Source organism: Saccopteryx leptura, chromosome 2, assembly GCF_036850995.1.
Source record: "Saccopteryx leptura isolate mSacLep1 chromosome 2, mSacLep1_pri_phased_curated, whole genome shotgun sequence".
Taxonomy (NCBI): domain Eukaryota; kingdom Metazoa; phylum Chordata; class Mammalia; order Chiroptera; family Emballonuridae; genus Saccopteryx; species Saccopteryx leptura.
Window position 1 is genome coordinate 36701244 of NC_089504.1, and position 15784 is coordinate 36717027.

Here is a 15784-nt window from a genome sequence, read left to right on the forward strand (position 1 = left end):
TTCTTAAGAAGAGTCAGTATAAAGAAAACACTAGATAAATAACAGGGCAGATGCTATGTCCAGATGCTGACATGACGGGAAGTGCTACAGGCCTGGGGCTTGGGAGTCCCAGCTTTATGTTATATAAAAGAAACAAGTAACCCAGCTGTGATGGGCCCTCTGTCTCCTGGGTCCCAATCCAGAGCTGTTTCACCAAACTAAACTGGCTTTGTCAAGGTAATAACAAAATTAACATTTTCAAATCACAATCTAAGTGATTCCTTTGGTAAAATAATTTATCCTATTGAATACTTTATCCATTAGTATTTGATAACTGCTTAGCTTCTCATAACATAAACAAATGTCCTTAATTTTCTTTAATGTTTTTCAGGAAAATGGCGCTATGGTTTTCTTTACCCTTATATAAGAGTTTGGAATTTTTTTTACAACTGTTTCCAACTAGAGAAATCTCAGAATAAAAAAATATATATGTACAATAAACAACCATATGTAACATAAAACTTCTCAGTGGTTCGACAAGACAACAAATACTAATGGTGGCCCCGGCTTGTTGACTAAGTGGATGGAGCATCAGCCTAGCGTGTGGGCATCCTGGGTTCAATTCCTGGTCAGGGCACACTGGAGAAGTGACCATCTGCTTTTCTCTCCCCCTCGTCTACCCCTTCACTCTCTCTTCCCCTCTTGCAGCAGCCAATGGCTTGGTTGGTCCGAGCATCAGCCTCAGGTGCTGAGGATAGCTCGGATAATTGGATGATTTGAGCATCAGCTCAAGATGGTGGATGCTGGGTGAATCCTGGTCAGGACCCATGCAGGAGTCTCCCTATATCCCCTCCTCTCACTTAAAAAAAAATACTAGTGCTGGCCGGTTGGCTCAGTGGTAGAGCGTCGGTCTGGCATGCAGGAGTCCTGGGTTCGATTCCCAACCAGGACACACAGGAGAAGCGCCCATCTGCTTCCACACCCCTCCCTCTCTCCTTCCTCTGTCTCTCTCTTCCCCTCCTGCAGCCAAGGCTCCATTGGAGCAAAGTTGGCCCGGGCGCTGAGGATGGCTCCATGGCCTCTGCCTCAGGTGCTAGAATGGCCCTGGTTGCAACAGAGCAACGCCCCAGATGGGCAGAGCATTGCCCCTTGGTGGGCATGCCAGGTGGATCCCGGTTGGGCACATGCGGGAGTCTGTCTGACTGCCTCCCCATTTCCAACTTCAGAAAAATACAAAAAAATAATAATAATAAAATAAAAATAAAAATTAAAAAAAAATTATGGGTAAAGTCCTCTCTCTCGCTTTAAGACAGGATATACATGGGATCTCAGAACATTCTCCCCTGAAGCACCCTTCTGCCCAACAGCTCGGCATTTTCCTTCCCCCAAACCTACCCAGATTTGCTCAAAATGAGACTCTCAGTGTAAAACCCAGACCCAGTCCCCAAATCATAAGGCACACTACCATCCTCTCCTCCCTCCTGTGGGCCCACACTTCTTGAACATGTTTTTCTTACAGCACTGAGCTGTGTCCACTGCCTATTTCCACTGCCACTCTGTGAGCTCTTCAAGGACAAGGGCTGTCTTATTCATCTCTTACCTCTTAGCTCCCCCAAACAAAAATGCCATTTAGTAGATGTTTGAAGGAAAGCTCAAAGAGAATCCAAGAGAGTAAGAAGTATGTTATACCTGCTAATAACTTCCTTTTCTTTTCCTTTCCCACCAAATATAGTGTCCATACCACTGACACATTCAACCTTGTAAAGCAGTGGTCTGGACCACTGTGGGTCTGCCAGAACTTTCATGCCAGTCTGTGAAAGAGTTAACCATCCTAATGTTGTAAAAAGATTATAGACCAATGATCTTAGTTGAATTTGCTTATGCTTAGAGTGATTGCCACTTACCAGCCTGTATCATCAATGATAATACTACTGAGGATGTCTTAGATAGCTTTGGAACTTGTTGGCTTCTTCCTTCGTACAACTTTTTGCACCATGCAGAACATTTACAATCATGTGCGACAGAAAGCATTCAGACAAACGTATATAGTATTCACTGCATCGTACATGTGGAGTTTGGAGGTCAAGCACCAGCTCCTACCATGTTGACTATTATACATAGTAAGATCAAACTTTATTTGTTGCGTGTTTCCATTTCCGGCCAGCTAGGTCACCAGTCCCCAAGTGTAAAAAGGTTGAAAATCACTGTTTTTAGAGCATAATAAGTCTATCAAATGAGGCCCAAACCTCTTAGCCAGCTTACTTTCCCAACCTGTTGTTCACTATTTTCTTCACATACACCACACTTTGAGTTCAAATTAACTTCCCATGCACTGAATATTTTATGAGAGCCTACAAGGGTATCTATGTGTAAGGGACTCTTCCGTGTGTCAGAGACATGACAACTGAACTCAAGTCCCCATCCTGAAGGCAGTTCCTCATATATGCCCCATGCTTCTGCACCTCCACATTGCCTCTGTGATGCATACATCTACCCAAACTTGAATACTTGAATTATAACTATCTGCTCCTCAAAAGGGCTGGCTGTATCTAATTTACCTCTACATTCTCGAAGCCCAATGCATAGTAACATGCGTATTTTAGGTGCTCAAAAATATTAACTAAATGCTAAATGAATGAATAAATAAATAAAAATACTAATCAATTCATTCATTCAGTACTTTTTCTTTAAAAAGAAAGAAAGACAAGGTCTAGTTAGCAGGCACCTTCTGAAATCCGCATTACAGATTTTTAACCCACTTACCTTTAGTCTCCGTGGCCCATCCTTGGCAGAGCCTTTCTTCTTGCTCCTGGTGAGCACAGTGATCACTTTATCCAACCCCCTTTCAAGGCTGCCAAACACTCTGGTACCTCTTCTTTTCGGAGTATCCTCTACATGTGCGTGGTTGAGATCCAGTTCCACTGAGCGACACCTTAAAAAAAAACAGCCCACAGTGGAACTGGGCCTCCTGCTCACTGGGGTCCTCCTGCCCACTGGGGGCTGTACTTGTGTCCCGTTTGTTAGATGTGCCGCATTCAGGTGTCCTGAGGCCAGCCCGTCTCATCCCTTAGGGGGCACAGAAGTCACCTCCCACTGAAATGTAGCCACCACTCTTCCCCCCAGACAAATGCCACCTGGCAAAACTATCTTTCCCCTACCATTTCTTTAAATGTCAAATATACTGAAAAGTTAAGCAGTACAATAAAAAGCTGTAAATATTTTGCCATATTTGCTTTCTCTATGTATATAGACAATAAATACATTAAATATATGTACATCTTTGCTGAGCCATCTAAAAATAACCCATCTGAAGATACCATGACACTTCACTCTGAAACACTTCACCAAATATTACCAATAAATAAGGACATTTTCCTACATAACCACAGTACCATTATGGCACCAAGAAAATAAATGTCATAGTATCATCTAATATCTAGTTCACATTCTAATTTCCTCAATTGTCCTCAAAATGGATCCTGCTCAAAAAAATAACTATAAAAACAATAAAAGGTCACTGATGCTACAGAATCATTCATGTAAGAATGGGTTTTCTTTTCTTCCTTTTTTTTTTTTTTTTTTACAGAGACAGAGCAAGAGTCAAAGAGAGGGATAGATAGGGACAGACAGACAGGAATGGAGAGAGATGAGAAGCATCAATCATCAGTTTTTTGTTGTGGCATTTTAGTTTTTCATTGATTGCTTTCTCATATGTGCCCTGACCGCGGGCCTTCAGCAGACCGAGTAACCCCTTGCTCAAGCCAGCGACCTTGGGTCCAAGCTGGTGAGCTTTGCTCAAACCAGATGAGCCCGCGCTCAAGCTGGCAACCTCGGGGTCTCGAACCCGGGTCCTCGGCATCCCAGTCTGACACTCTATCCACTGCGCCACCGCCCAGTCAGGCCAGAATGGGTTTTCTTTGAAAAACTCTTTCATATCTTTATCATTTTGAGCAACTGCTCTCTGTTAGTGGATGACTATGCTCTACTAGCAAAAGTATAGAGAAAGGGAAAGGTTAGCTTCAGAGTAAAAAAGAAGACTATGAGGCTGGGGCCAAGGCTACTGCCTTGCCAGTCGCTGTATTTTAGGTTAAGGTGCCAGTCCTTCTGCCGACGAGTTTCACAATTCTACCCCACGAGGAAGGCAGTGGTGACAGCTCCCGTAACGGCCAAAGACCACACTCATGCAGACATTCCTACAGCCTCTGACAGAAACTACATGATGGCTTGCCTTAATCAGGCTTATCATATATGAAAAAAGAAAATCTAACTATACATATAAAGATCAAAGAGTCCAAAAAACAGAACACTTACCGCCTCTCAGGGCTAATGGCACCTGCCATTAACTTCTCTGTTCCTGCCAAATTTACTGGCATTTTATTTGGAGTTTCCTTCAGGCACTGGTTTCTAACTATTAAAAAAACAACAAACACAAGCCATACATAGTTGACATACTATGGTTTCCAAATTTCTATCAAAAATACATCACCTCATTCATCGACTCAGAAATATTGTAATCACTCTGCCAGTGATGCTAAGACTATAATTCTTTATATAAATGTTTGCATATGATTTATAACAAACACAAAATCCTTTTGCTTTGCACATATGGCTCTTCTTTTTCTTCACTGCAAAACTGAGGCCATGCTTATGATTTTATTATAAATATATGACAGATCTAAATAGATAGCATAAATACAGATTTTGTGATTGATTCTCTTTCTATAAATAAAAGTCAACCTGTATTTATACAAGGACCCAATTTATACCTTAGTGTGATACAGTACTGGGAGGTGTTAATTCAATTCACAGCTCTTTTAGCCAGTTAGGCCAGGGGTCGGGAACCTATGGCTCGCGAGCCAGATGTGGCTCTTTTGATGGCTGCATCTGGCTCACATACAAATCTTTAATAAAAAAAATAATATAACATTAAAAATATAAAACATTCTCATGTATTACAATCCATTCATTTCCTACCGCTCATGTTCATGGTTGCGGGTGGCCGGAGCCAATCACAGCTGTCCTCCGGGACAACACCAAATTTTTATTGGATAATGCATAAAGTACACAGGTCACTGTATGGTTCTCATGGAATTACATTTTAAAATATGTAGCATTCATGGCTCTCTCAGCCAAAAAGGTTCCCGACCCCTGAGTTAGGCAAAGCCAATGGTCCCTGTGAAAGCTTGACAGAAGTTAACAACAAGTAGCGAGCTTTGGTTATTTTTATATTCTCTAGTCCAGAATTTGGTGTTTTATTCCAGTGGGGTATTTGTATTCCAGATAGTTTGTGACAAATTTGCATTAACAAATCTGGTTACCAGTGATTAGGTAAATTTTGTTCATGATCTAAAAGTTATAACCCTTTAGAGATAATAATATTCACTTTATAATACAAATACTGAGTTTTTAAAAAGAGATCAGAGGTTTTGGTTTGTTTCTGACTACTCAGCACTATTCTCACTGGTTCTACAAGAATAAGAAAATAAGATCAATCAACATCTATGAAAACGATGTTAATTTTTGTATACTGAGAGTACCTACTACTATACAGTTATTCTTCAACAAATTGTCACTGACTGGATTATGTAGGGTTCAGAAAAATGAAATTAATGTTTATGTCAAAAATTACTCAGTGGAGCCTGACCAGGCGGTGGCGCAGTGGATAGAGCGTCAGACTGGGATGCAAAGGACCCAGGTTTGAGACCCCGAGGTCGCCAGCTTGAGCGCGGGCTCATCTGGTTTGAGCAAAAAAAGCCCACCAGCTTGAACCCAAGGTCGCTGGCTCCAGCAAGGGTTACTCGGTCTGCTGAAGGCCAGTGGTCAAGGCACATATGAGAAAGCAATCAATGAACAACTAAGGTGTTGCAACACGCAATGAAAAACTAATGATTGATGCTTCTCATCTCTCTTCGTCCCTGTCTATCCCTCTCTCTGACTCACTCTCTGTCTCTGTAATAAATAAATAAATTTAAAAGAAAAAATGACTCAGCGGAAGTAAAGTGTAAAGCACTAACGAAAGCTATCAATCAGGGCTCAGACATGTGCCCCCACAGACAGCTCTTATGTTTAAAGAACAGCCAGTAATACCTTTCACCAACATAATCTCTCTCACGCAGACAAGACATGTAAACCAATGACATGTTAAGATTATAAATTCTCAACTAGCCATATTTTAAAACCTTCAGAAATACATAAAAAGCAGAAAATATCAATAACAGAAGAGACTATAAGCAACAAAGTCTTTTTTAAAAGCCCTGAATGAGCTCAGAGTCAATCTTATCCCCCTATCCAACCTGACTCACAAAGGATGTTGCACTGTATTGAGAGAAATGACGGAAGGGAGAGACACCCCCTAACCCTGAGAAAAGATGCAATAGCAAAATACTACTGAGTCCTGCTATGTGCAAATGTTATCTCACTGAAACCTCATGACAATCACAGACACACACGCGCACGCACACACAATCATTCTCATCATCACACCAAACTAGCCTTGAAATTTCAGGAAAAGTGTTCTTTGGGTTGATAAAATAAAAAATAAGATTAACAGAACTTCCAGCAGATATTCTGACAAAGTTTTTCACAGTTTTACTTTAAGTAGACTTTGGGACTGGCTATCGGCCCCACATAATGACAGCACGTACTTTAACAGCAGTTCACGTGGCAATGTTTCAGAGTTTACGTTATTAGGATGTTGTGTTTTTTCTTAAGTGAGAGGCGAGGAGGTAGAAACAGACTCCCACTCGCACCCCGGCTCGGATCTGGCAAACCCCCTATGAGGCGTTGCATTGCCCATCTAGGGTGTTGCTCCGCTGCTCAGCAACCAAGCTTTTCTTAGCTCCTGAGGTGGAGGCCACAGAGCCATCCTCAGTGCCTAGGGCCAACTCGCTCTAATGAAGCCATCACTGCCGGAGGGAAGGGAGGGGGGAGGGAGAGAGAGAGAGAGAGAGAGAGAGAGAGAGAGAGAGAAGTGATGGGGAGGGGTAGAGAAGCAGATGGGCGCTTCTCCTGTGTGCCCTGGCCGGGAATCGAACCTGGGACATCTACACACCAGGCCAATGCTCTACCACAGAGCCAACCAGCCAGGGCCTAGGATCTTAACACAACAAGACTGGGTCACAACTGCTGGAAAAAGCTTTTAAATAAAGTTTAGGTGCCATTTTAAAAAGTGACATAGACTAGATCATGGTAAATTAAATCCCTTCAGACTCTAATTTATTCATTCCTTTGTTCAACAGATATGGCCCCATTTTATATGAGGCACTGGGCGCCTACTATGCACCAGACATATAGCCACTCCCACCCCATGTAATCATGTAATAGGCCAGGCTGCAATAAACACAGCAGAATCCCTACTCTCATGACACTTATGTTCTTATCCTGGTGAGACACAACACTAGAAGATTGGGTTCAGTTCCAGACACTATTTTAAGAGGCATACTGACAAAACAGAATTGTTTAGATGAGGTGAGCAATCAAAACACTGAGATGTCATAAAGGAAATAGATTCAATACTTGGGGATGATTAAGCTGGAGAGGAAACCAGGGAAATGGGAGTTGCAGTATCTGGACACAGATAACTGGAAGGGCATCACAGGTTTACCCTGCCTGCTGGAGTGTGGGAGGTAGGACAAGGCACAGCAGGATCAGATACCAGAACTGAAGGTCCAAGATGAGTAAGAAGGGTTCAGCAGAGGCTTCAGTTTCATCATTATTAGTGGAAGCAAAGGGGCTTGCAAAATCTGACCCTGGATGACTTTGGGCAAAGCACTTCTCTCATCTGAATCTCAGGCAGGTGGATGAAACGAGCTCTAACTTGATTTCAGCTTTGATATTCTATGATGCTATAATTCACCTTTATACATATATAAAAGAAAAAAATATCATTTGAGAAAAATTAAAAGTTGACTAATACGCTTTCATTTCAGCTAATGCAAATAACATAATAAAAAAGCAAGTTGGCTTCTCCTAAGACATTCCCGAGAGCAATGCTAGTCATTTCTGACCTGCTGTACATTTAGTTAGCATGCTAAGAAGAATAGACTTTGAAGGTGTTTCAGCAAATACCTTTCGAGGGTGTAGTGCAATGATTAGGTGTAGTGAGTATTTCTCTTTTATGCTGGTTCTTATTAACTGGAGTCTTTGGCTCTGGGAGTATAAAGCCCTCTTCATTCTTTACTGTGGACTTAGGAGTATATATGTTCTCTTTGTTCTTTAATTTATTGGCAGATGCTCTGCATAAAACTGGAGTTAATGATTTAGATTCCAGACCATTTGATTCTGTCCAATGCTTGGCAAACTGAAAAAAAAATTCACTGGATAAAGCACACTGAAGAAGAAAAGTCAATTTCTTTACAACATGCCTTAATCATTTGCAAATTACCTTGTACCATTTTTAATAAAATGAAATAATATCAAAAGGATATTATTGGTAATACCAGGAAATTTGAAAATGTACATTCTGTTCTCTTTAGTACATGTAGATCACTTTAGTCTGTTCTATTGACAGGTAATTTTCAATATGTTTCAGGCAAAGTTTTTATTCAAACATACCAGGTCCTGTGGCAGTATTGAAAATGGCCACAAACAAATCCCCCCAAATTGCTTCCCATCCTAGATTTCCAAGGTTTGTCTCTTAAAATGTGCCAAAAATAAAAGTTTAGTCAATAATTAGGGCAGAAAAACCATGTTAAAATAACAGAAATGTTGAATTGAAAAAAATGTTTTTTTCTTCTTTTCCAAGTGAGAGGAGAGTAGATAGAGAGACAGACTCCTGACCGGGATCCACCTGGCAACCCCCATCTGGGGCCAATGCTCTGCTCATCTGGGGCCATGCTCATAACTGAGCTATTTTTAGCACCTGAGGTGGAGGCTCCCCAGAGCCATCCTTAGCTCCCAAAGCCGATGAGCTGAAACCAACCAAGCCATGGCTATAGGAGGGGAAGAGAGAGAGAGAGAGAGAGAGTGAGTGAGAGAGAGAGAGAGAGAGAATGAGAGAAGGGGGAGAGCTGAAGAAGCAGATGGTCACTTCTGTGTACCCTGCCTGGGAATTGAACCTGGGACATCCACATGCCGGGCCAACATTCTACCACTGAGCCAACCAGCCAGGGCCAGAAAATATTTTTTAATCCTTTTGCATTTATGGTTGAGCTTGCAAAGAAGTAAGGAAAGTCCTTAGACGTCAAACTAAAAACAGGACCATGAATCCAGAAACGTAACCCAGGATGAGACTGCTTACTGCCCTACGGTCATCTATCTACTATTTCAGCTACCCCATGGCACAGGCTTTAACACCACAGAAGCCTCAGACCAGTGCTAGGTGGTAAGTTAGATCTAAAGTTCCCATGGGCCCTGGCCGGTTGGCTCTGTGGTAGAGCGTCAGCCTGGCCTGCAGGAGTCCCGGGTTCGATTCCCAGCCAGGGCACACAGGAGAAGCGCCCATTTGCTTCTCCACCCCTCCCCCTCTCCTTCCTCTCTGTCTCTCTTTTCCCCTCCGGCAGCCAAGGCTCCATTGGAGCAAAGTTGGCCTGGGCGCTGAGGATGGCTCTATGGCCTCTGCCTCAGGCACTAGAGTGGCTCTGGTTGCAACAGAGCAGCGCCCCCTGGTGGGCATGCCGGGTGGATCCCGGTCGGGCACATGCGGGAGTCTGTCTGACTGCCTCCCCGTTTCCAACTTCAGAAAAATACAAAAAAATAAAAATTAAAAATAAATAAAGTTCCCATGAATAGCCAGGAAGGGCTGTAATTAAAATAAGAAAGTAAATTAAATATAAATCTGCCCTTCAAAGGAGTCAGCAAGAAAATGTATCTATCTTGGCCTTAGCTCTGGAGGAGGGAAAATAAAAAGTCTCCTTTATTAATCTGTTAAGTAACCACAGGATAGTCTTCACCTAAGCTAGGGGCCCAAATTCATACTGTGTGCATAGTCCAGAAATGCAAGCCTAGAACTTAATTTTAAGTAGTTCTAAATTGGTTGTGTTCCAGGAGCATGCTAGAAGCAAACATAACTCCTATCTAAAAAGCAGCCTTCAATCCAACACAACCCAAGTTCTCAACCCTTCCTCAGTCCAAGTCTCAAAGTATTCCCACAGAGCCTTTTTTTTATAATTGAGAAAACACAGAATGCCTGCTATCCTGCTAGGACAACTAAAAGTGGTAATAAAAGAAAAAGGTATTGAAGGCATAAGAATTGGAAGAAACAAAACTGTTATCCATAGATGATATAATTCTCTAAGTACAGCACTCAAAACCATATGTAGACAAATAAGAATTAGAGTTTAGGAAAGTTGTTGAATGTAAGATCAATACACAAAAATCAATTTCATTTCATATATACACCAGTACCAGAAGGTTATAAAAATATGGTTTTTAAAAACCTACCACTCCCAATACTGTAGTAATAAAAAAAAAGTATCTAGAACTAAATCTAATAAAAAAATATGAAGACCTTTCTGCAGAAATTTAGAAAACTTTATTAAAAGCAATTAACTGAAACTTAATAAATGGAGAGGTGTACTGTGTTTATGGATAGGGGATTTAAGAATCTATATTACATTCTTTCCCAATTTGAATCTTAAATTAACATTTAATTTCAATTTTTAAGTAGAATTTGTCAATATGATTCTAAAATATATAAGTGAAAGCAAAGAAGCAAGAGAAAGAGGAAACTGGCCTTAGGAAGAACAAGAGGAATTCAGCCAACCAGATAGAGGAACTATTATTAATATATGAAAAGATGCCTAAATAATCAGAAAAGTACAAATTAAAACCCCAGTGAGATAACACTTTACACTCCCCAGATTAGAAAACATTAAATAGCTAAAATACCAAGTATTGATAAGAATGTAGATCGGCGGGAACACTCTTCTACTGGTGGTTGAAGGATAATTAATCCAACCACTTTGGTGGAAAAACTGACAATATCCGGTAAAGTTGAAGATATTCCACTTCTAATACCCTGTAGAACCCCCACATATACAATAGGGGCCTTGCTGTACACAAGAGTTAACATAGCAGGTTCTGGCTGGAGTTGGGAACTCGGCTTTTAAAAAGTTCCCAGCACCAAGTCAATTTGTATGGCTGGGGCACTGAACCCTGCTGTACCAGGGTGTAGAGCAGGGGTCTCAAACTCGCAGCCCGCAGGCCGCCGAACAATTTTGTGCGGCCCGCAGACTAATCCACGAAGTTCAAAATATTTATTGAATATTTTGAGTCTGGAAGATGTGACCACAAGTGATGAAAATTATGTGGCCGGTTTAATCGACTATGAATGGTGTGAAGACAATTTATCAACAGGCATGGCTACTCCCCAAACACCACAGGTTGGTTAATTTTAATACTATTTAAAATTATATTATTCCAAATACTATTTAAAATTATATTATTCCAAAAATTATATTATTCCAAATACTATTCCAAAATATTTATTGAACTTCGTGGATTAGTCTGCGGGCCGCACAAAATTGTTCGGCAGCCCGCATGCGGCCCACGGGCCGCGAGTTTGAGACCCCTGGTGTAGAGACTACAAAAAGTGTGATGTATGGTGAACACCTGTTTCCTTTCGGAAGTCTAGAATTCCTGTGACTGTGCTTGAGCACAGAGGCAAAGTGCCTGAGTAAGCAGCGCCCGGGAAAGACTGGATGTGGAGTCTCTGGTGAGCTTCCCTGAGCAGACATGCACACCTGCTGCTGGGTTCCCCGCCCAAGGACGGAGCGTGCAATGCGTGAGCCCCGCAGAGGGAGAAGGAGAAATATTAACTATGCATCCAAGAAGCTCAACAAACTCCAAGTAGGATAAAAACATTTTCAAAAGGAGAGGAAACCAGATCAGTTGCTGCTCTGAGTTGGGGGGGAGAGGGAGTAGACTACAAAGGGGCACAGGGAACTTGGAGGCTATAGAACTGTTTTTATTTTGGTGGGGGTTGCACAACTGCATGCATTTGTCAAAACAGAACTGTACATTAAAATAGTGTATCGAACTATTAACTACATGTAAATTATACCTCATTAAAAAAAGAGAGAGAGAAGTAGGAAAGTGTTACAAAATGGGATCTCGGCCTTCTTCACCTTGGAAACAACTGGCGTCCCTTTCATTCACATTCCAACAATCTTTCATTAACGTTTTCATCGGTTTAGGAATTCATTTAGTTTGCAAGCACATACTAGATTGCATGTTAGTGCCTAGATGTTTTTATAATTGAGACAATATATCCTGCTTTAAATAGTATTAAAATTAACCAACCTGTGGTGTTTGGGGAGTAGCCATGCCTGTTGATAAACTGTCTTCACACCATTCATAGTCTATTAAACTGGCCACATAATTTTCATCACTTGTGGTCACATCTTCCAGACTCAGGTTCTTTGACTATTAAAAAATAAAAGAATCATGATTCAATTTTTAAAATAGTACATTCTCACCACAGAGTAAGGCCCTAGAAGCAGAGACAATGAGAGCGAGTATATTGAAGGAGCTAACCATTCAGTACAGAAAACAGAAAGTCAAAAAATTTTATTTCAGATTATTAGATGGGAGAATCTCAAACAATATCATAGAACATGAGGTGGGGAGGCAAAGAGACAGACTCTCACATGCACCCTGACCAGGATCCACCCGGCAAGCCCCCTACCAGGCAATCAATGCTCTGCCCATCTTGGGCTGCTGCTCTGTTGCTTCGCAACTGAGCTATTTTAGCACCTGAGGTGAGACCATGGAGCCATCCTTAGCACCCGAGGCCAACTTGCTCAAACCATTCAAGCCATGGCTGTGGGAGGAGAAGAGAGAAAGAGCGTGCACGTGCGAGAGAGAGAGAGACAGACAGACAGACCGGGGGTGGGGGGGTGTAAAAGTAGATGGTCTCTTCTCCTGTGTGCCCTGACTGTGAATCCAGGACTTCCACACGCCAGGCCAACACTCTACCCCTGAGCCAACTGGCTAGGGCCTGGAACATTCTTAATGGCAATACTACTTAGCTTAACAGTATCAAATAATCACTAATGCCAGACAAATAAATCTTTTGCAAATCTACAAATAAAAGTTCTAACAAGATGAAAGGGAAACAACTTTGAAATACAGGTTTCTTAGATACAAGAACATACAGAGTAGTTAGCCATTCATACTTGGAATAAAACAGCCTTATGAAAAATGTCCTGAGGACAGGATATTTAAGGTCCTTGGTAATAATACCACAAGAGTCATTTATTTTCCCACATTCTTCCTCTCTATAAACTAAGGTTATACCAAATACACCCTAAATTCTGAGACAATAGAGCATAACTGGTTTTTTTTATTTCTCCCTCCTTCCCTTTCCCTCAACATCTAGTTAACCTGGCCAAGCAATTTTAATTCAATTTCTTACACTTCATCCTTTCTTTTCCAGTCCCATTGCTACTGTTTTAATTCAAGGACAAATCTTCTTGGATCTGAACTATTCAAACAGACAATACAGGCTCTGCCACCAATCTTCCCACTCTCTCAAGCAGGAACGACAGAGTTCTCCAGGACTGCCAATTACCAACTAGACCTCGCTACATGGAGTGCTAGGCTGAGAAAAATACTAAAGCTAAGTCTAGGCTCATGGGGAGAAGTACAGTGTTGTATGAATGACGGCTGCTATGGGTACTACAGCACACACACATTCCTGAACTAAACAATTCTATATGCCACTGAATGAATTATTTAAAATTATAGTTATATCAATGTCATATCTTGCTCAAAAATCCATGGTTCCCATTATCAAGAGCATAAAGTCTAACCCCTCTGACGTGGAATTTTGGGGTTCCCTATAATCTCCTGCCTACCCTTCCAGCTCATGCGCTCTCTCTCTACCTCTTTCACTTACCTCACACTTGAACTCTTCATTTTAGCTAAACAAGTCTAGCCATTGTCAACAAAATATATCAAGCACATTTAGGTGCCTAGGCTTTTATTAATTACACTTACCTTGCCCTGAATACTGTGCTCTCCCTTTTCCATTTTTCTAAACTTGACTGTGGGTCCAGTTTGGATCGCCCATGGTGATCACTGCCATCCCTAAAGCACCTAGCACCCTGGTCGGCAAACCACGGCTCGCGAGCCACATGTGGCTCTTTGGCCCCTTGAGTGTGGCTCTTCCACAAAATACCACATGTGGGTACTACCTCGATAAGGAATGTACCTACCTATATAGTTTAAGTTTAAAAAATTTGGCTCTCAAAAGAAATTTCAATCGTTGTACTGTTGATATTTGGCTCTGTTCACTAATGAGTTTGCCGACCACTACCCTAGTGCATACCTCTAGCCCCTTAGCTGGCACTAATCATCTACAGCAATTTCCCTTAGAAATTGTTAATCAGCTACCACTTTTCCCTTAGATTGTCAAATAAAAAAATTACAACAGCCAATAGCTATTTTTTTGGTCAGATCAACAAAAAATGTATTTTTTGGTGTGCCGCAGAATTTAGGTGATTAGTTTATACATGCCATGAGATAAAAAAGTTTGAAAATCACTGATCTACTCTGATTATGATGTAACATAACTGTTAGAAACCAAGCACATTTTAGATATTGTTTTCCCTAGAGCCTAGCATGGGGTCTGAAAATGCTAATGATGTTGATGATGATGTACTCTTCTGTGATTCTTGAATCAGACTATATTATTGTTTAACTGTAAGTTTCATTTATTGATTAACAGTTCAGGGTTACTTACTTCCTTATAAACAACTCCCTAAAGAAAAAGGGTGGTTTGGGCCCTGGTCGGCTGGCTCAGTGGTAGAGCACTGGCCTGATGTGTGAAAGTCCTGGGTTCGATTCCCAGCCAGGGCACACAGGAGAAGCGTCCATCTGCTTCTCTACCCTTCCCCCTCTCCTTCCTCTCTGTCTCTCTCTTCCCTTCCCCGCAGCCAAGACTCCATTGGAGCAAAGTTGGCCCGGACACTGAGGATGGCTCCATGGCCTCAACCTCAAGCATTAGAATGGCTCCAGTTGCAGCAGAGCAATGCCCTAGATGGGCAGAGCATCACCCCCAGGTGGGCATGCCAGGTGGATCCCGGTCAGGCTCATGCAGGAATCTGTCTCTCTGCCTCCCTGGTTCTCACTTCAGAAAAATACTAAAAAAATAAATTAATTTAAATATATATATATATATTTATATTTTAAAAGAAATAGAAAAGGGGTGATTTAACCAAAGGGGAAAAATATTACAAAGAGACTATGTGGCTTGATGCAAGTCCCAATCACTTGCATAAAGATCAGAAAAGAACCCAAAATTTGATTTCTACTTCATTTCTTGTCATTAAAATATCTATCTGCTACAAAAACTGGTTCAACAATATGAATGCCCAAATAATGAAATTATTAGGTAAATGCTCATTAGATAGTAGTTAAAAGTAAATTCCTTCCCAGGTCTTTTCCACTCAGGTACTTTATGAGTCTTACAAACACATGAATTGAGACCAGGCCCATCCAGATATTAGAAAATCCAATGGCTTAGGAAAATGCCTCAGACCTCTTAACTGAGGTATCATAAATTTAAAACTTTAGATGAAGTATTTATTCTAAGTATACAGCTATCTAATGCCTTTCTAAGATGACCTTGATCAGAAGCAAAGCTCATGTTTTTGTGTCCTGTATCCAACGGTGTTAACTTGAGTCTGAGAGTTTAAAGGGTTTGGTGACATGGGCAAGATGGCTGATGGGCTGACCATAAAACCCAGAGAAAAGATCTGCCTGGGTGTGGGGTATTCAACAAAACTCTCTAAGACCGGACCAGAAAACCATCCAAGGAATACAATTATCTCACTTCAGAGATATTTTTACACAATAGACAACT

The 15784-nt window shown here is 41.3% G+C and overlaps 1 protein-coding gene and 1 non-coding gene across 3 annotated transcripts in view; one reads left to right on the forward strand and one right to left on the reverse strand.

The window, feature by feature from the left end:
• MELK (maternal embryonic leucine zipper kinase) overlaps positions 1 to 15784 on the reverse strand; it is an 86545-nt gene that overhangs the window by 6334 nt on the left and 64427 nt on the right. For both annotated transcript variants that reach the window (XM_066365648.1, XM_066365649.1), the window contains 4 exons: positions 12220 to 12342; positions 8047 to 8278; positions 4291 to 4387; positions 2743 to 2911 (listed from right to left, as the gene is read on the reverse strand). In XM_066365648.1, the coding sequence (XP_066221745.1) occupies positions 2743 to 2911; positions 4291 to 4387; positions 8047 to 8278; positions 12220 to 12342 (621 nt within the window). The remainder of the gene's footprint in view (positions 1 to 2742; positions 2912 to 4290; positions 4388 to 8046; positions 8279 to 12219; positions 12343 to 15784) is intronic.
• On the forward strand, positions 14703 to 14778 carry TRNAI-GAU (transfer RNA isoleucine (anticodon GAU)). The gene has a single exon. It is a non-coding gene; the product is annotated as a tRNA-Ile (tRNA).